At 44.0% G+C, this 21,432-nt stretch overlaps 1 protein-coding gene across 6 annotated transcripts in view; it reads left to right on the forward strand.

Moving 5' to 3' along the window:
• cica (capicua transcriptional repressor a) overlaps nt 1-21,432 on the forward strand; it is a 64,058-nt gene that overhangs the window by 1,104 nt on the left and 41,522 nt on the right. For 4 of the 6 annotated variants that reach the window (XM_065470381.1, XM_065470384.1, XM_065470385.1 and 1 more), the window contains exons 1-3: nt 10,003-10,166; nt 14,640-18,262; nt 19,929-20,205. In XM_065470381.1, the coding sequence (XP_065326453.1) occupies nt 14,846-18,262; nt 19,929-20,205 (3,694 nt within the window). In that variant the 5' untranslated portion in view covers nt 10,003-10,166; nt 14,640-14,845. Of the gene's footprint in view, nt 1-31; nt 3,402-3,482; nt 3,596-10,002; nt 10,167-14,639; nt 18,263-19,928; nt 20,206-21,432 lie in introns of those variants that run through there. The other 2 variants (XM_065470382.1, XM_065470383.1) reach the window with 2 other exon arrangements.

Here is a 21,432-nt window from a genome sequence, read left to right on the forward strand (position 1 = left end):
TATTTTATATCCCTCCCCTCTTTTTTTCCAGGTCCTTGTAGTACTTCATGGTCTTAGGAGCTTGAAAGAGGATGACTGGACTTCTTGAAGTTGTTTGAATACACAGGAAACAGACATTAGCAATAGTTTGTCAGAGAAACCCGAGAGAATCTTTTCTAAGAACATCCTAGTGCACTTCAGACTCAGCCACACCCTTAGACAACAACTGGTTCATCCCAAGGATAAAACTCCCAAACACAAGCTAAACGACACGGGGTATGCCGTGCAGTGAGGAATGCTTGGACTTCTACATTGACTGTAGAAACTAGAGAGCCATTCCCTATAAACGCATGGCACAACATAGAAGAGCCTCCTCAACAGGGCAAGAGTCAGACTTGCATCTTCATCTACAGGACAAAAGTCACACCTTCAGATGGTTTGAAAATCAGCCCAAATAATCACCCCTTCACCCCTGTGCTTTATAGTTAGCATGACGTGTTTGGTCTCGCCTGTGCAAAGGACATTTTACCAGAAGTCTTGTGGTTTGCTCAGATGTGGCTTTGCATACATGCGATGTGCTGCTGTATTCTTTATAGACAGAAGAGTTTTTTAACATGCTGACTGAGGCCTGTAGAGTCTGAGATGTGGCTCCTGGGGTGAATTTTGTTCTGGGAAGATTATGGCTTTGTGTTAACACACCTGAATGCTCCCCTTCAGAGGTGACAGTCTGCTTTAAAGTAGATGCTCACACTTACTAACGCTTAACTAACCAAATGCATTTGATTAGCAGCACCTGGAAGCAACTGACCAGGGGAGCCACCATAGGGGTGGGGAGGCACTGGCCTCCCCTGACAAGACTGCCTTATGTTGGTAATAACTTTAATAAATGTAAGCACATGAGAGAGGAAGACACCCTACAATGAACTTGTCATGGGGTTAGTGTTTCACAGGACTGCAGAGAGCCCAGTGAAAACATTCTCTTTGCTGTTCATCATCTGCTTTTTAAATGAATAGTTTATTAAATGTGAATGTTCACTTGTTCTCTTTTAAATTTAAAGACAGGCGCACAGAGCAGTTGTTTTGGGCTGTAATTTGTGACCCACCAACTGAAATGAGTTTGACAGCCCTGCCCTAATCCAGAGTGAAATGCAAAATGAGCTATTAGTATGTATCTAGGGGTGATTTAGCGTTGCCCTCTCGATAATCATTTCAGACTGATTTAAACAGATGTCAGTGAAGTTGACTTAGTGCAGGTCAGCGTGTGTAGAAGATCACATGCTGTCTGATGTCGTACCTGAACCGCAGAACGTATTTGAGTGTATTACTGGTGACAAATTGTCCTCATGGCTCATGTGAGTAATGAGGACTCATTATTTGCGAGAGTCACAAGATGAGAGCGTCCACTACCGGCTGCTCGGGTCTGCTGCTGAGTCAACATGTTCTCATCCAGCAGATTAGCCAGCGAGGGGTTGCTGTCGAGTTATTACCCTGGACCTAAATGAGAAGAAGATACTCGAGTATTACAGTGTTTTTGTGAACTGCAAAAGCCCCAGCTTACTTTATGTGAACCAAAATCTCGGTGATTTAAGCGAATGTAGTGAATCGACCCCTCTTCTTACAAGACTTTGAATGGTTTTTAGCTCATTAGACACAAATTGCAGACCCCGTATTAATCTTTTTTTGAATGCATACACCTTTGACTTTCATGTATTCACTCTGAATTATTGCTTCATGGTTATGAGGGCAAAGAAGCTTTTATTTTGAGCATGTGTTTGAAACACTGAGAGATGTTAGTGTCTTTGAGATTCTTAGTTTGTCAACTTTGTGTAGACACCTCAGGACTTTGTAGGTGTTTGGATATAAAGCTCACTCTGATCTGCTGATGTCTCTGTGTCTCTCCAGCATCAGGTGATCTGATAGGGCTTCAGGATGTAAAAAACTTCATCTCAAAGGTTGTGGCTCAAGAAGCAAAGAGAGCAGTATTTCCCAATGTTTCCAACATAAATAGGTCCTCATCTGAGTGGACAGAGGCTCTACTTGGATTTTAATTGTCTCATGAATTCTAAAAAGCTGAGCAGATTTTAGTAAACTTCTGTATGTGTAACTCAACACTTGAAACCTCATGTGTGTCACAGTCCTCTTGTCCTCCTGTGGCAATTTGCATCTCTTTCCTCTCTCTGTGTGAGTGTGGGTTTGTCCCTTAACCTGCTTGTGTGTTTCAGATATGGCGTTTTTTCCCATGGTTACTCTGGCTTCACACCTGGAAGCTGTTTCGTTTCGTATCATCCGTAATCATCCAACTGATTACCCGCCTGCTATTTAAGGCTGAAGATTCCCCTCGGTTGATGCCAGGTCGATGTGTAGTTCGGCTCTGCTGTGGACGTCTCCACGCCCGTGTGGTGAAACCGGTGGCGAGAAAAGAAAAGCTGCGGAGGAAATACCTCTCAAGATGACTCTATCTTCAATAAGCCTGTTAAACCTTTATTCTGGTGTCCTGCATTTGAGTCCAGATCCTTGAAAAAGTGATTGTCTTGCAATTCTACAAAAAATGCAAACTAGAAACGGGAAAGGACCCGACTCTTGTACTTTCAAAGAAAATAATACACCATCAGACTTCTTTGTCTTAAACTGTGGTTTACTGGCTCCACATTTCCTTCATTCAACCTTGTGTGCACTTGATTCATACTTGTATAACATAGTTATGTTGAATGAACCATCTGCTTTCATATGTAAATTACAGCATGACACATAAAAGAATTTAAAATAAGCCACCATGATCTTGAACTTCTGTTGTACTGCGATGTTACATGATACTGGAGGAGGAGGGAGGTGGCAGTGGAGGACACATTTCTGTTTTTATTTCATACTTTATCATTTTTGTAGAATTATAAAACAACCACGAGTCTGGAAAGACCAGAGTTTCGTGTCAAGAACACTGTTTTTAATTTTTTTATGCAGCCTGTTATGAATGCTGAATGGTGTTTATATTTTTATGGTCATGCGTGTGATCTGAAGATTTATGTGTAGTTCTGAACTGTGAGGGTTTGCCTCACAAGAGGTTAAAGTATTTTGAAAACAAGGTTTTATGTTTAAAGCTTTGAGAAGACTGAGAAAAGTTCTAAGAAATGTTTCTTAGCAACTGAGAAAAACTGTAAGAAAATACAAATCTCAAATGATGAAACGGAGTAAGCGGTGAAATTAAATCTTCTCTCTGCTGCTCCCTTTAGGGCTTGCCACGGCGGGTCGTCTGTCTCCATCCCACTCTGTCCTCAGTATCCTGTCACGCCAACCCTCTGCATGTCCTTCACTACATCTATGAATCTTCTCTTTGGTCTTCCTGTCTTCCTCCTGCCCGGCAGCTCCATCTCCATCCCAGTGTCCCTCCCTGTGCTAAATGAAATAGTAAAATATCACCATGTGGGGTAAGTGGCTGGTCAAAACAAGTTATATCACGCAAAAGGTCTCAGCTTTACCTACATTTTGATCCAACGCTCATCTTCTAGCCATGAGCCAAAGAATCGGGAGCATCAAAGATGACTTGCACCGAAGCCTCCGGGTTTATTCACAGGAGAGATGGCACCATCTACTGAGCAGAGACGGCTGCTGCAGATACTGTGTATGTCCACCAGCTTTATCACTCTGTCAGATTTCCATTCATTGTTTTATGTCCAATCACGTCCAACTAATCTGTCAGCTTAGCTGTGTGTGGGCAACACTGATTCACAGCCATTAAAAATAGTTTTCTTTTGCTTCATTTCTGATGATTATTGCAACATCGAGAGTAAGAGACTGTGGTCATTGTGTGGTCACTGTGGTGGGTTTGATAGTTCGTGTTATTTAAATATGCAAACCAATACTTGTAATGCACTTACATAAGAGAAATATGCGAAATGAAGTGAAGTGGGAGTCGTTGTATTATACAAGCCAAATCGCAGTGATGTTTAATGTTTCGGCTGCTGGCACAAAAAGCGTGTGGTATCAGTTGTATGACAGAAGTGAGGCAAGCATACAACATGTGAGGCCTTTTAAATGAAGTTTTACATTTTTTGTAAATAGCAGGCCTGGAGTCATCCGGCGTCTCTGCCTGTTAGAGAGTATGAGTCAAGCCCTGAAGCAACATTAACAGACAGGGAGGAACAAAACCCTCATATTCATGATGTGTCAGTGGAAATGAAAACAGCTAAACTGTGACAGCAAATTCAGAAACAAACTAAGCCTGCTTAGCAAAAACATTTATCACAAGGTGTGCACAAGAGTTAAACTTAGTACCTGAACTCAGAAACAGCAGATTAGAAAACAGCTTTTCACGATTTTCCTTATGGAAGTAATGAACACGATGTATTGAGATAAACAATTTGACTATTATTATGCTGTTTGATGATTAAACTCAGTTGACCCATCATAGCAGGCTGGAGCCCAACAATGATAGGAATTAGGACGGGAACCCCAGAGTCTAGATGGTGGTGGTGGTAATGAAGATGAAGAGGGGATGATAGAAAAGCAGTGAGATTTACAGTAGACAGAATAGCGGCTGATTGGCTCACAGAAGGTGGGCAAGAAAAAGACTGGAGTAGAGTAATGATTGAGTTTGCAAGCGTGGGAAAGAGGAAGTGATGAAGAGAACAGACTAGCAGCTCGAACACCCAGGAAAGCAGGCAGATGACTGATTACAGATCTTCCTTATTGAACTTACGCATAAGCTTCATTTAGATTCATGCTTGTATATGTTTATGTTAAAAATACATATTCTTACCCAAGATGGCATGCTGTGACTTTTACAGAAACGCAAGCAGAGACGACCTCAACCCCCTCCAAAAAGAGAACATCTTATAGAGTTGAGAAATACTTTTACTTATATAGATGTCATCTAAATATTTGCTATTAGCTGACAATGAAGAGTGATGGAGAAATTTTTAGAAGCACTCCTTTAATAAAAGTAGCAATGAAACCACCTTACCACACATAAATCTGCATTATAGGTAAATTGCACTTAAAGTATCAAGAGTATTTTGCAGAACATTGTTCCCCATCAGTGTTATATGGATTACTGCTGTAGGTGTTGAAGGTTGAGCTGTTTGCCCGGGCTGCTTTGTGAAGACCACTTATCTTTGAAAACAGGTTTTAATGAGCTCAGAAAAATAGACCTACACCTTGTTTAATGACAAAAAAATTACTGATGAATTAAAAAGTTTGTCCACTCTAACACTGACTGTCAATACGTACAGGAGGATTAAAATCTTAATTAAAAATGAAGGTGCTGTGTTGGCAAAACAGCTGGTTAAGCTGTCTGTCAATCAAGTGATTTCTCATAAATACTAACCTGAGAGTGCGGAGCCTACATCTCTGACTTTTCTAAATCACACGTTGGTCAAGGTGGTTCATAAGAGGAAACTTATCTGTGAAGTTGATAAGTCACAGTCATTTACTTCTGTTCCCACACGGCCACTGATGGAAACTGATCTCAGAGCAGTGAAACCAGAGCAGTTGTTTGTCTAGCACATTGGTCCCCCATCGGTTTCACATCAAGCCTGCTGGGTTCTTAGCTTGACAGGGTCCAGCTGTTGTTTACAGGACACATACGTGTCCATGAAATCAAAGGAAGCTAAAGATTCCAGTGGCCCCACATAAAGCAGAGTTAAGCCTGCTTCCAGAAACAATAGCCAACTGCTGCCACAAGATGGCAGTAATTTTAAGGATGGATGCAAAATGGCAGAATGTTTTATAACAACACAGTTTGAAATGAAAGCAGAAAGACTGATTTCACCTTGGTAAACTTTCTTTAATATCTATTTTTAGATTTCACCAGACAGGCAGTGCTTATTTTGAAAAAATGTCAATAGTTCTAGTTTATCTGTTATATTTAGCCAGCAGTTTACTTTCTTTATCCATACTTTTAGCTAAGAACTGTAAGTGTTAGCTTCAACATTAGTTAATGATTTTGAATTTTTCAGCCAGCTACCTAGCTACTTTTCTGCAAGCTGTCAGGTCTGTTTAGCTAACATGTTTAATTTGTTTAACCTGATTTTAGCTAATGATTACAGCAAAGGTTTAATCTATAATTGTATCCAGTTGTTACAATTGCTCACCCCAATAACTGTATAGCATAATATTTTAGCTATTAACATCTATCCTTTTGTTAGATATCATTGTAACTGCAAGCTATTCAGCTAATGCTGCACTAATTTATGACTTTTTTCTTGTTTCTTTTTTTGTTTGACTAACTGTTTTGGCTATTTGATGTCAACTGCTAACCATAGTTTTACTCAAAAATTATCAACTTTCTTTGCACAGTTCAATCAGTATGTTTAACTAACAATTTCTTGTGTATGCATACTGTAGGCTAACACTGTCAGCGGTCAGCTATACTCAAGGTATAACTTCAGTCTTTTTTTGTTAATTTTATCAAGCTATTTTACTTTTTTATCCATACTGTAAGCCAGCAGTTTCAGCTGCTTATGCATACTTCAGAGACTTTCTGTAATCATTAGTATTAGCTATTGATTTCAGTTGTTGGTCATCATTTTAATGATTTATTTCAACTTTTTATTTTTTTATTTTTTTTTATTTTGGTCAATTGATCACATTTAAGTCATTTATGTATTTGCATTAAACTCTTCTAAAAGAAAAAGAAAAAACATCAAAGGTGACGGTACAGTCAGCTTATTTTAGCTTGTGTGCAGGCAAGAAAAAAATGGTGTTGTAGTCCACACCTGTTGTGGAGTGAAAATGTGGTCATTAAATTTATTTTTATTACAAAAACAAACCAAAAAAGGCACAAGGAGGCTGAATTGAGGACAAAAATATCTTAATTATACTGCTAATACAGCTGTTTGCAAACATCTGCGCATGAAGCTTGCTAATGCAAAGCTATCAGAAAACCAGGAGCGAGTGTATGCTGACCCTAGGAATGCAGCCAGATCCTGAGCTTCAGCAGATAACAAAGACAGGTTTACGGCACTGTAACCTCCATTTCTACCTGTGCATGTTTCTACTCAAGAAACACATTGCATGAACACTTTGAAGTCTCTTTGAGCTGGTTTGCAACATTACTTTGTGTTGTCAGCTCTAAGTTCAAACGCTAAAAGAAAGGTCAGAGGTGTGTCATCAGCATATTCATTTGCGTCAGTGTGTGGGACGCTAGTCTGAGGTTTATACTGGCAACTGTTGAATATGTGACAATAAATTTTAGGACATGTCACAATGTACCAGAAAATAATGCAGTGAGCTGTGTAACAAATTACTTTCTTCAGGGAGTAATTAAGTAATGTGTGATACATTGCTTTTTTTGAATAATAGCCCCAACACTGCTTTTAATTCAATGATAACTTTTCTGCTGAAAGACAGTGCAATGAGTATTCCAGTACTCGGTATACAGAAGTAATACATCATTAACTACTATGATATTTTCTACTTATGTTCAACCAAGCCTTAAAGTCAGGTTTAGGGTTATCCAGGTTAGGCAGTTTACAAAAAGGAGGGTTAGCGCCATGCTAACCCATGAAATTCAATTGAAATGGTAGTTGATAAGCTGCAGGCTGAGGTAACATCACTCGGCGCATAGCTGAAATGTCTTTTTGTTTATTTAAAAGGTTATTGTACTGTGGGATGTGGAGTATTTCCACATATTTGGGGACAACCTTATTCATCTTAGACTGGAGAGTTATTTCAACTTTTGCAGGCTTTTGTAGATAATTATACATGCATCACACTCGTGTCAGATTGTATTACTCACACCAGTGCAGGCTGTTAAATCTACTGTACACCTATTCAACTTCAAAATGCTGGGCAGGGTTGGAGAAGAGAAGTGCTGGACTCATCTCACTGGCGAATTGTTTCTTTTTTTAAAACACACACTTGAATTAGAGCATGTTAGAGTGTTGGGTCAGGCACAGTGCAGGGTCCCTGGAGCTGTTTAGCAGCTAAGTGGCCATAATGCATTTAGTGTAAAGTGACTGGGATTGGGGGGGCTTAGCCACAGCTCTCCGTCTCATTCTTAGAAAGTGCTCAGAGGTGCTAATACCGGCCGGATTTATGCCGCTCATTCACAAGCAGCTCGACTTCTGCGGCAAACATCCGTTTTCAGTCTATGAAGCTGTCCAACAATTTCTTTTTTTTTTTCTTACATGATTTATACCTGTCTCTTTGTCTCCCTTTCCCCCCTCTCTTTGCAGTCTCCTGTCGTTCTTTATTCACTCCACCTGTCTCACTTCCACCTTTCCTTCACATTTTGATTTCCAGCCTCACTCTAAGCATTGCAGAGACTTAAATCTCGGGTTTCCGTCTCACTCTAATGTCTCTCGACGGCGCCTTACGAAACCAGCCACCCCTCAAAGTTGCTACTCGCCCTACATTTCTTGAATACACACTTGTCTACAGTGAATGAGCAGAGGAAGAGACTGCAGTGCTTCACTATACAGGGTGTGGATGTCTGGAGATCCCACTCACTCTTAAGTGTGTGTGTGTATCTGATTTGCGAGTCACAGGTTCTTCATATGTGTACAGTTAATACATGAAAGCTAAGCCCGAGCATGCGTGTGCAACCTAACACTTAGAATAAACCTGTGCTCTGTTTGTTGTATGTGCAACAGTGCCTGTTTGCATGCTCGAAGAGGCTGTACACACACAAAAGTCGGTGCGTATATATGTGTGTGTGCTCCAATGCACGCACAGCTTATGTAACGCCCAGGCATGTTATAACTTCACTGCGCCTGCTGTGTGTGTGTAGGTGCCTGTGTTTATGTGTGTGCCCAGTTGTGTGTAGCTATGGAAGCGTGCCCGCTCGCCTGTGTGTACATGTGCGTGTGAGTGCGCCAGACAGACTGCAATGCCGCAACCAGCCAGCCAGCCAGCCAGCCAGCTCTGTATCATCACTGACCATGCTCGCCATCTGTGCCTGTAAGCTATAGAAACGGCGTGCCGCACTGCTACACAGCAACGCCATTAGTGTCTTAGGAAACTATGCCTCTGTGCTTCCTGCACGTTCCGTGTTGTGCTCTATTCCTCAGGGTATATGCTCCTGCAAACATCTCCCACAGTGTATGTGTGTTTGTGCAGGGAGGCCCACAGTGTATATGGGTCACTCTCTCAGGAGCCATAATCCCATGTTTGGACCAACTTACTCACTGGGGTTTCACTCCTTCTGTTTGGCCAAGCTGATGGCAACAAGCATAATGACCTCACCACACCACTCGGTCATTGGCCTGCAGACCTCGGGCCTCTCAACCAATAACAGATGGCTCTGGTGACGTATAGTCTCCAGTGGCTGTCCTGATTGGCTGAGGAGGCGGGACAAAGGGGCACTGTGCTTTTTAGAGCGCCTCTGATTTGCTTAGAGGGTGAAAGAAGAATGGAAGAAGGGAAGGGAGAGAAAGCATGAGAATTTGGGAGTTGGTGTTTTTTTCTGTGTGGCTCCTGTTGAAACTACACTCAACCTGTGGCTTACATGGATCACAGTGCAGCTGTGCAGCACATGGGAACACATGCAGATACATAAATAGCATACATGCAGCTAACGAAGCGTACTAAATCTGCTTTAGAAACTGTGAGCTGAAGCTGGTGACCTGACATTTTGATCTTTATTAAATCTGATAATGTCATGGCAGTGATTTTTTTTCTTCTCTGTCCACTAAAAGGAAGTCTAACCTTTAGTTTGACAAGCCACAGCCCATTTTTCTGCATTAATGTTTATAGCCAAATGTAAACGATAATAAAATAAATAAATAAATAAAGGCAGGAGGAGAGAAAGGTTTCAGTCCCGTCCTGCGTGCCTGTATAGAGTCGCAGACATACCCACATAGCAGCTCTATTGGACGCAGCAGCCTCGCTCTCCGAACAGCTGTTCTGTGTTTTCCCACACTGTGATTGGCCACGATGCGCCGTCAATCAAATTTACTTTGACGTGCGGCCTCGCCCCTACTCGCCTCACGCGGCATCCTATTGGCTACTGTACGCGTTCGTGTTCAGCGATTGGTCGGACGGGCTGGTTGTCAAGGCTTTGGGGCTTCATTCACCATTTTGCGACTGTAGTGTAGAATGTACAGGGCAGTAGTTTTTCCTCCTTTTAAGTTGCTTTGCCGGAGAAACATGAACGGCCGCTAACTGGCAGCTGCGGACGACTGGACACCCTGCCCTATTTTACCCAGCAGACTCATCAGAGAAACACACTGGGGTACTATACACGAGCTCTGGTGAGTACAGGCTGCCTACAAATCTTCTCCTGCAGCACTGCAGTGGGGCTTGTTGTGCGTTTGCTAACGTTGTTCATGTTTACCACAAACAGTATTAGCAGAGGAGCTGATCAGCACAGTTTCCGATATCTGGGTGGCCTGCGAAGAGACCGGAATGGGTGTCTTCTGCGAGAAAAAAACAGGGAGCGGTGCGGCTTAGGCATAGTGAGCCTGAAACTTTTCCACGAGAAAATAGAACGCCATAACAGCCGTTGGACTTTCCAGAAACAGCGCTTATTTACGAAAAACCTCGAAAACTCCTCGCTTGTCATCCTTTCTTCCTGTTTTTTTTTATTAAATCAGCGTGGCCATTTGGATTGATATGTGGTTTTAAAGCGCTTGTAGAGGCCTTTTTTTCTCCCCTTGGACTAGTTTGTGGCAACACACTGACACTTCCCCCCTCAAACCACCCCATGTAACACGGCTGCAATTATGCTAATAACGACGAGGGTGAATACTAAATTATCCTGGCAGCTTTAGCTATATTTTCACACGGTTGTCACTTTCGGATGGGCCAAACAAGCGACTTTGTGTAGCTGTTTGTCGCTTTAAGGTCGTGTAAGCTGGCAGATATGGGCCATATATGGTGGCATTAAGGGTCAGTATGCCCGTTAAACCGGTTATTTCCCGGTTACAGTGAGTAGAGGATTTCCAAGAGGCCTTGTGTGTTTAGTTGAGGCCTGGTCGGTGCACGCCACGGCCTGCAGTGTTTGGAGTAAAACTGGTAGTAATCGCGGTACTACGAGGGCTTGACACGGCACTATCCAGCTAAAGCAGAGGTGACATCACCGCTTGTTGTTTGCATTTTGTGCTCTGGGGCCTTGTCTTGGTAAAGTTAACAGCTGTTATCTGCTCGGGTTTATGATTATGCATATATTGACCTGCCGTATCGTCATTACAGCTCTGTAGTAAGCCTGTTATGAACTTGAAAAAAACTTCTAGATATCCGTCCTCTAAATGTGGATTAGAAACACACTTAGAAGGGACTGAAAGTTGACTCTGTCTATATTGTCATAGATATTACAGTTTTGTATGCACACTTACTAGGGGTATACTTGAGGTGTCACAATAACCTCAGTATTTAAGAAAATTAATATGTCAGTATGCATGCATGGTAATATGGTAAATAATAGGTGAAGTATTCTGTTTTATATGATTTTTAGTATTACAGACTCTCATGCCCATCTCCATTCATAGGTATTTTGGGTTTCATTAATTTGCAAGAAAAGTCAATGTATAGTAATTGGCTTACCCTGCCCATATAAACTTTAAAGACATGCTGTGCAATGTAAGAACACTTTCGGATATCATTTATTACAGTGCGGGTTAATTAAATCTGGTTACGAGAGTCAAAATATCTGTAAGAGTTCACCTCTTGACACTATAATCCCTTGCAGCTTCTAATAGTAAACAATAAATGTGACCATAAACATTCTGTAGGACATACAGTTTTGTATGTATGGGGAATATATGACCTAGAAGGGTCACAAAAACCATGATTTTGAAAATTAAATATCAATAATGTGTAGTTCTTTTTTAACCAGTATAATCCAGAGCTGCAGGTGTCTTCTATCATATTATGCTTATACATATATTGACCTGCCCTGTTGTTATTGTAGTTTTGTAGTGATCCTCATATGAACTTTAATCATAGGCTCTGCATATAAGAAACTAAAGGATATTACACGTTGAAGACACCATAAGGGACTGGTGTCTCTAAAAGGTCACAGCTTGACATTAGAGATCCTTGCCACATATTGTAGTGAGGTTTATGGCAGTGTTGGCATAAATGTTATTGAGGACATAACGTTTTGTGTGCACAAGGAATATATGTACTAGACAAGTCATGATAACCATGATTGCATTGTAAACACCTGCATTTTCAAACTCTCTCATAACCTCCATGCACTTCTAGTTTCATTAAAATATATTTATAGATGGCTGAAACTTTACAGCGTTTTTTATGCAGGATTTCCTTCATACAGATTTTTTGAAGACCCCAAAGAGATCTTAGCCCGTGTTTTTTTTTTTTGTTGTTGTTGTTGTTGTTGTTGTTGTTGTTGTTTTTTAAATCAGGCTCATTAGTTGTGTTGTTAACTACTTTACTTGCAGGATATCTATTTCAGTGTATAAAATTCCCAGAAAAAACTGAAAAATGGTTCAGTGTGTGTCAAATAAGGTAACACAGACTAATTTCCTTTCCTAAACTTGGACCCATGGTGCTTTTACATGCACTGGCATGCATACACCCCTCCTCAAGACTCTTTCCAAGCTAGGAAAACCTTGTTCGAGTTAAATTCTGATAAGACTGGGAATGTTTTATATCGATTAAAGTAAAGTAAAAATCACCCTATGATTCAGTTTATGCATGATTTCATAATGATTTTGGCACAGTTATGGTAGAAAAGGTGGCTTACACTTGAACCAGACGCCTATTCACACTAAATGATCCGTCAGTCATGTTTTTCTCTTTCTCTCATATGACTTATGTCAGCTCCATGGGGCCTACAGTCGGTATTCACAACAGCTCAAATGCTATTCTGCAAGTAAATTACGACTGAACTTGTTACCCCGCTCTTTATGTGCGCCTGATGATTACATGAATGTGAAACATTAAACCCACAGACCTACTTTACCTCCCATATGGACTCCCTTGCACCATATTTCACTGAGGCTACTGTGTGTTGTGTCAGTTTGCCTTTAAGCTCTTATCGTACGGCCCATGACTCTGACACCAGCTGTTGTACACAGTGCACTACTGAGTAAACACATGTAGCATACCTCTATCGTGACCAAGTAAGGCCAGCTGCCAAATTATTTTATGGTGTCTGCTCTACAGTTGTCTGTCCTAAATAGGGATTTACATAGAGGCCAGTGATGGCTATGAGCTCTCAACCTCTCCGTGTGCACTATCAGCTATCAGCACATAGATGTTTGCTTTGTGTGATGTGTGTGTATGTGCGTGTGGCCTTGAGACAGGCGGCACTCATCTCTGAAAATGGATTTCTCTCCAGCCGATATGATGTGGCAGATATTAAAAGGACCTGAATGAATGCAAGCCTTCACAGACAAACAGGAAGGCAGCAAAAGGGAACAGAGACGAGCAGACAGAGAGACCGAGACTAGTGGGAGGACGAATGTAGAAACAGGGACAGACAGGCAGACATGTAAGTTAACAGCCAAACTGTCACTGACAAGTAGACATGCCTAGTGGTTGGTTGATAGACATCATAACAGAACATTTTGACAGTGAACATCACAGCTGGATTGAGGAATTACATGGCAGAGTATATAAGGGCTGTTTTGACACTCCCTCTTATATACATGTTTCTGTATCTATGGAGACTTCAGTTCTCAAAGAGATAAGCTAGAGATCACAGTAGCTACAGCCTGAGGCTAGTCCAACGCACACCAGCCACACAGCAAACAAACCAGCTAAGTGATCACAGCTAAATCAATCTGTTTTACTTTCTAAACGTGAGTCTGAGCTGTGAATGAGGCCGGTGCAGAATAAGAGATAATCTGAATGACTCTGGCATGGCTAAGAGTGCTGCTGAATGACTCTGGTGTGGAATAGCAATTATTGTGAACAACTCTGTGTTTCTGGATGGCTGCGGCACAAAAACGAGTACAGAGACTAAGTGGAAGGAGAGGAAGGAAAACGGGGGAGATGAGAGGTAAAAAAACAAACAAACAAAAATCAATATTGTGGAAAGAGCGAATGCAGGCAAGGAGGATAAGAAAGAAAGCATAGCAAAGAGAGAGGGAGGAATAAAGTAACGGGAAGTTAGGTAATGGTCTTCCACAGGAAATGGAGTTAGTTGTAGGGGCGGATTGCTCTGCTTTGAAATACATAGATAAAGGTCGCCACTGAGAAAGAGAGGGAGAGAGAGAGAGAGAGAGAGAGAAAGGGAGGGTTTGAGTATGTGAGCAAAGAAGGAATTCCCCCGCCTCTACTGCCCGGGCCAAGAAGTAGTGTGTGCGTGAGTGTGTGAGAGAGGATTGCATGCAGAAAGGCTTGTCTGGGCAAATTGCAGAGTGCTCCTCACTATTTCCATGCTGCGCTGTAAGCCTACATTGTGTTTATCCTACAATATGGCCTCCTGTTTTCAATATGTACCTGGTATGGATGTAGGTCTTGTGTAATGTGAGTAGAAACTGTTATGTAATGAATTAATGTGTAATGAATTTGTAGATGAGTCATGTTCATTACTACTCTAATACGATGGTGCATCATTTAGCGGGGAATACATTTCTTTGAATTATAATTTAACTGTTTATTACAATTATTTTTTTAATATCGTTGCTGTGTTTTTGTTTTTGACTACTTGCCATTTTTAGAATGTTTTCAGAAATTACTTTGAGTTGCGTTTCTGTCTGAGTGTCTTTGCTGCACGCGAAACCCACACTCACCTGTTCTTTTCCTCTTTTCAGAGTCTCTGGAATAAGGTGGGCAAGTGCCGAAGTCGCGCAACGAACACGAGACAGGATGAGAGTGAGAGGGCCTGGCAGAGAAAGAAAATAGAGTGAAAGGAAAGGAGGAGGAAATAACGCGGCAGCGCAAGAGAGGAACGTCAAGGAGAATCTCTGGGATAAATAAATAAAAGAGTTGTTTGGAGAAAAAGGAACTAGATGAAAAGATGAAGCCAATAAAAAAGCGCTCCCCTCCCTCCACCCGGGCTAAAGGAGGAAAGCGGCGAGGAGCGGGGGATACCCTGGAAGGAGGAGAGAAGAGAGACTCAGATGAGAACAGAGACAGAAGCAGATCTCCGCAAAACCGAACTCCCTCCTCCTCGTTATCTTCTAACTCACATTCAGAGTCTCCACAGGCAGACGCATCCAGAACACGGGACTCTTCAGATGGGGAGGGGCTGTCCGAAGCGACAGTGATGGGGAAACTGTCATCGTCCTCCGATGACAGATCGGGGAGGTCTGCTGCCAGCAGCGGTGGTGGCAGCAGCCACTGTGACAGCAGCGGCAGCAGTTGTAGTAACAGTAGTACACCAAGCGCCAACAACAGTCCAAACCCCGCCTCCAGCCGGAAAACAGCCACCTTCAAGGCCCGCGTCCCCAAAAAGAAGTACACCTCCGAACACTGCTCATCTAATACTGCTGGTAACCATAGCAACCCTGCATCTAGCACGCCCCCTCCTTTTTCTCTGAGCCAGGAGTCAGCGGGTCCAGGAATCGACATCAGCGTCTCGCATTCTGACGGAAATGGTCAGAGTAGGAGCTTGATGGATGACTTCCACAGTCGGACCACCAGCAGGGAGGGGTCTCAGGACTCCCCGGGACCACCAACCCTGTCGCTTGGAGGGGAAAAACCTGGAGGAGGCGAAGGAGTGACAGATGCAGAGCAGGTGTCCCCAAGCCCACTGCCCCGCTGCTCCTCAACAGACACAGCCAGCGAGCACTCGGCTGACCTGGAGGTAGTTGGTGACACACCCCCTCAGATGTCGACACACAGAACGTCTAGTCTCCCTGACGCACTGTCCGATGCTCTGGCCAAAGGCCTGAAGAATCAGCGGATCCTCGCCCGCCAGCTCAGGAGAAGAAGTGATGAGGAGGGAGGAAGTGACAGGAGGCACGACTTGGTATTCCGGGCTGGCGTGGTCCGTAACGTCAGTGGTGAATATGGAAGCCTGGAGGTGCAGCTGAATGGGGAGAAGACGTTATGTCGCTATCCATACCGACATGACAGCCCCCCAGGGGTGGTGGACATTATCCTAGATGCCCCACCTCCTGGTGTGCATCCAGTACCTATAGGCACCCATGTCTGTGTACCATTTGGGAACGAGGAGGGCAGCGAGGGCCAATGGCAATGGTACCGAGAAGGTGTGGTGACACAGGTAGACCCACACCCTGCGGTGGCTAACCGCTACCGTGTCCTGCTGTCTGAAGAAAGGCCTCACTCTCTAGATGATGAAGAAGATGGTAGGGGTGCTACCCAGGCAGTATGGGTCTCCAGACAAACACTCCGGCTTCTGGTGCCACCCTGGGACTTGGATTTGCCTTCTGCTGGCGGACATGAAGTAGAAGAGGGGGTAAGAGACAAGGAGAGAGATCGGGAGGAAAGGGAAGAGATGGATGTGGAGGTGAGCCGTTTGAGTCGAGGAATGACCCCGAGCATGGGATCAATGTTAGGGAGAGGAATGCCCTACCCAGGAATGGTTCCCATTTCCTCCACATCGGGCCACAGCATCACCTCGCCCGTTACTCCGACTTCAGTCCTCAGCCTGGCTCCTGGGCGAGAGAGGGAAATCGAGAAGGACTTGGAGTGGGAGTCACAGAGAAACCATGGAAGAGAGAGGGAAAGAGAGCGAGAAAGGGAAAACAGTATAAAGCAGCAGCAACAGCAGCAGCATCACCCATGTATGCCCCTCACCCCTGAAGAAGACATGGAAGTGTCCGGCTTCAACATGGTCCAAGTGGGGCAGATTATATCTGGGGGCAAGCCTATGGCAGTTCCCCAACATCGTCACATTATTTCTAAGACCCCGTCTGGCTACCTCAACCCCCATCCCCACTTGTCTGTGGTGCGAGGCATCGGGATTCCCCCTGCTCACATGACCTTGAATCCCCACCCCTGTCCTTCACCTGTCCTATTAGGCCTTGACCCAGCAGCTGCAGCAGCCGCAGCAGCTGGAGCTGTCATTACCACCCCTCAGCTCCATCCTCTCCCTCCCATCACCTCTTCCACTACATCCTCCTCCAGAGTGGATAAGACATCAGGGGGAGGTTCTGCCAGCAGTGGAGCAGGTGGTGGATCCGGATCAGGTTCGACATCCTCCTCCTCGTCACGTTCCCGGACTCCGCTGACAGCTGCCCAGCAAAAATACAAGAAGGGAGACGTGGTGTGCACACCGACAGGTATCCGAAAGAAGTTCAACGGGAAGCAGTGGAGGAGACTGTGCTCTCGGGAGGGCTGCTCCAAAGAGTCCCAGCGGCGAGGGTACTGCTCCAGACACCTCTCCATGAGGACCAAGGAGATGGAAGCCAGTGGAGGGGGCCGGGATCGGGGCGGCGCCAGCAGCACAGGGACCCTAACACCATCTGACCTCCGACTCAGCGGTGGGAGAGCCAGTTCAGAGTTTGACTGGGATGAGACATCACGGGAGAGCAGTGAGGCCAGCAGCCGTGGAGGAGACTCTCGCCCCCGCCTCGTCCTTCCCTCGCTGCTCCCCCAGGACCTTTCTCGCTTCGACTTCGATGAATGTGAGGCGGCAACTATGCTCGTCTCTCTCGGGGGCTCTCGTTCTGGCACGCCTTCATTCTCCCCCATCTCCAACCAGTCACCCTTTTCACCCACGCCATCCCCATCACCTTCTCCGCTCTTCGGTTTCCGCCCTGCCAATTTCAGCCCCATCAATGCTACTGCCTCACTTACCCCACGCCGCCCCCGACAGCTAAGCGGCACTAAGATGGGTACGCCAGGCGCAGAGAGAGAGCGCCATCTGTCAGGGATTGTGCCCACTTTTCAGACCAACCTGACTTTTACAGTCCCGATGAGCCCCAGCAAGAGGAAGTTCGACTCCCACCCGCCCCCACCGCTACCTGCTGTCCAGGACTACCAGACCAAACCTGAACAACAGCAGCTGGTGGGTGTTGGGGGTGGGGTGGTGGGAGACCCACCCATGGGCCATAGCCCTGCTGCCTTCAGAGTGCTCTCCCCCCAGAGTCAACCCACAACACCTTCCTCACTTTCCTTCTCTCGTCCTCGTAGCGCCACCAGCAGGCCACCATCCTCTGCCGCCTCCACGCCTCCACCCATGTTAGTCTCTCCAACTCCTCCTTCACCACTTCCCCAGGAGCCGTCCCCACGCCGCATCGTGCCCCTCCGGGACTCCCCAGTCATTGTACGCAACCCAGATGTCCCCTTGGCCAAATTCTCCGATGGCCCGTCAGGAAAGAGAGAGAGAAGCAGGTCGAGGGAGCACAGCCAGCACACAGCTCCCCCAGGCCTGCAGGCCCCCGTCCCCATCAATGGGGCAGCCACCAACGGGGCAGTTCTCCTCCGCAACCCCACATCCACGCTCGTCCTTGTCACATCCAGCTCGGTAAGGACGTCATTCTTGTTTTTGTAATATATGACTATCTACTGCATAGGGTCATAGGTTTGTATTTTATATCTCTAATATTTTAATTATGTCTTTATTAGTTCATATTATAGAGCATTTATAGGTGTTAGGGCAACAGAAATAAAGTGAAAAAGCTCTCTTAAATAACATACAACTGGTGTGACCACCATTTTCCTTCCAAAGAGTGATTGTCAAGCTAAAAAGAGCTCACATCCCCAAACCCCACAGTTTTTATCAGTTTACAATGAAAAGGATCCGAGCTGTATTTTAGTCAAATAAATATAAGTAAACCTTTGTTTGAGTATTTTACTTATAATGATTCATTCAGCCTGTTTTCACTCCATATTTCTTACACCAGTTTGGCCTCAGTGGGGTTAGTCTAGTCCTGCCTTCTCTTGAATTAGTAAAATGTTACTTGCCTTGTGGTTTTCAAATTTCTGAAAACAAAAGATCAAACAAAATACATTTAAAAGTGAGGAACTAGACCTCTTTCCAAAAATCATGACAGTTACTCAAGAAAATCCTGAAACCTTGAACACTTAAATGTAGTGACTTGTCATTTACTTTCTGCCAAATTTTGAACCACATCACTGTGTAGGAGGAAGCAAACATCCAACCATAAGCATTAATGGTGACCACTCTGCTAAGCTGCCACGTTTGCCATCTGAGCACTTCTGACTGGCCAGTGTGCTTCAGTTGGAAGAAAACATCAATGTTTGTGATTTTTTTGAGTAACTGCGTCACAGGGCTGTAGACTTAATTGAATTTTAATTTAGAGTACAATTTTGGTTTCTAGCAGTGATAAAAACAAAACAATCGAGACAAAACAGTCATTGTCCCGTAATCTATTTTGCTGCAATGTTCTCCAACCTATCGTTTTCCTTTACTTTTTCCTCTCCGTGACAGTCCAGAGTCACTCTCCATTAGACTGCAGGAGGTTTAGTTCACATGTATTTATTATTCATTTAGTTATTAGTTAGTTTTTTGGTAAGTGAGGATCCCTAATGGCTTATGATTTCCAGAAAGAGATTTTCACCTGTATTTTTGCCACTGTGTTCCCACAAACGTTTAATTTCATTATATTCAATAAAAGGCGTGTGACTTCTTAAAAATTGGGCAACTCATACCAAAGCGATCTAGATGGACAAGTGAAACTATAGGCCAAAGACAAAATAAGTAATTTCGAGGCGAACTGTCTCTTTAAAACAGCAACAATTTATGCAGGTAGATGTTTTTTTTTAAAGATATGACTGGTAGACCGGTTTGCGTGCATTCCCAGACTGACTTCATAACGTTGACATCAAGTCTCTGTTGGGGCCTGCTTGTTCCAAAGGTTGTTCTAACTAAGGAATAAATTTGGGACCAATCAGGTGCCTCTGATGATATTCGTGATGAATAAGAATCTCACCCTCTAAAATAGCCTACAATTGTGCATGGGACTGCACATCATTATCACCTAAACCTTGTACATTTTGTATTTTGAGCTGTGAGACCCAGAGTTGGGGTAAGGAATCCATTAAAATGAGATTAAACAGTTTTGAAACCATTTCACACCTGGAAATGGCGTTACCAGCTGCAGGATGTTTTGAATAATCCGAGTTTCCTTAAAATACTATAAATATATTTTTTGATGTCTCTTCCCCAGTCCTTGACTCCAGCCACAGGGGGCCACGCTTCCCTCTCCAGCCCCTCCACTCCTGGGTCCATGTCTTCTTCATCAAGCTCTGTGTTCTCCTCGTCTGGTTCCGGAGGCAGGGAGAGGGAGAGGAAACCCGAAGGGCACCAGGACGCCAGTGGAGGGGCGCTGCCACAGCCGGTAGCCTGTCATCCCACACCAACAGCCCTGCTGCCCCTCATACTGCCAGCAGAGTCGCCTCACCCTGCTCCACGCAAGCAAATCATCATGGGACGCCCAGGGACCGGTAAGAAACGAGGGGGAGGGGAAATGGGAGATCATTTCTTTGTGGTCTGAACCTCTGTTCTGTCAGATTCAGAGTCAGCTGAGCCACACAGCCTAAAGTGTGAAGAGATGTGCAGCTTGTCTCACTCTAGCCCAGTACCTCTCACTTTCAGTATCTCTCTAGGGTTACAGCTGTGTCATCAATGCTTTGGCTATGACTCACGTACACTTTACTATTGTTCCCTTGCTTTCAGATGGCTTTTTGTTTGTTTGGTTTTTTCTCTTTGTTTCTGTTTTCAGAAAGTTTATAAGAATTTTTCCACTGCTTTGGGCTTCGCAGAGGACTGGTATTTTCTTAGAAATATTACACAGGCTAAAACACGGAAAAGCAATTCCATTAATGTGAAATATACTCTTAGCAAATAAGTAGAAGAGTCACAGATGAATAAAATACAGATGAAGTGGTTGTTTGTGTTTATTCAGAGGCATTTTCGACCCAAACTAGTCCATTTTAGGTCACACATGCAGTTTTTCTTGCAGACTAAGGATACCGTACAGTACAGGGCTTGAAATTTGAATTTTGAAAAAGAATCCCTCCTTTATGTCTGTGAAGGTTCTCAGTCATCCAGGTCATCGTAGACTAAGGAGCTTGGAAAGAAAAGCGTCTGGGACTCTCCACCATTTGACCCTTAGAACTGAAGAAGCTTCTCGGATGAGAGGTGAAACGTCTTCAAGCAACTCAAGAAGTCCAGACGCTTTTCTTTCCAAGCTCCTTAGTCAATCCCTCCTTTAATTGCTTCCCACAGGGGGAATTTATACACTTTGGGGACAGGATACTGCATTGTTCTGTTCTTACCTCAGTCTGTGTTGTCGTTCTTCACAGACTAGATCATTGCCATTCATCATTTCTGCTGTCCGTGCGTTTTATGGCTTTCTTTTCTCTTGCCTCCATGGCTGCGCTGGTAGTTTTCTTACTTAGCTCGCTCTTAATGGCCAGGCGTTCATTACTGGTTCTGCTCAACATTATTATATCTCTGCAACTGTGTGTTAGAATGTCCCACTTTATATGTGCAGGAATTGATTAAATCATATGCAACACCCGCAATCCCACCCTGACATTCCAGCGGTGATATATTTATTTTCCTTTTGGTTATCAGTGTTGTCTTAAAGTGTACCATCAGGAGAGCCTTTAAAATACCAGCTGTGCTGTAGATGTGTGAAGATGCCGTTTTGCATGAGGGAGAAAGGA

Source organism: Pelmatolapia mariae, linkage group LG22 (assembly GCF_036321145.2).
Source record: "Pelmatolapia mariae isolate MD_Pm_ZW linkage group LG22, Pm_UMD_F_2, whole genome shotgun sequence".
NCBI lineage: Eukaryota > Metazoa > Chordata > Actinopteri > Cichliformes > Cichlidae > Pelmatolapia > Pelmatolapia mariae.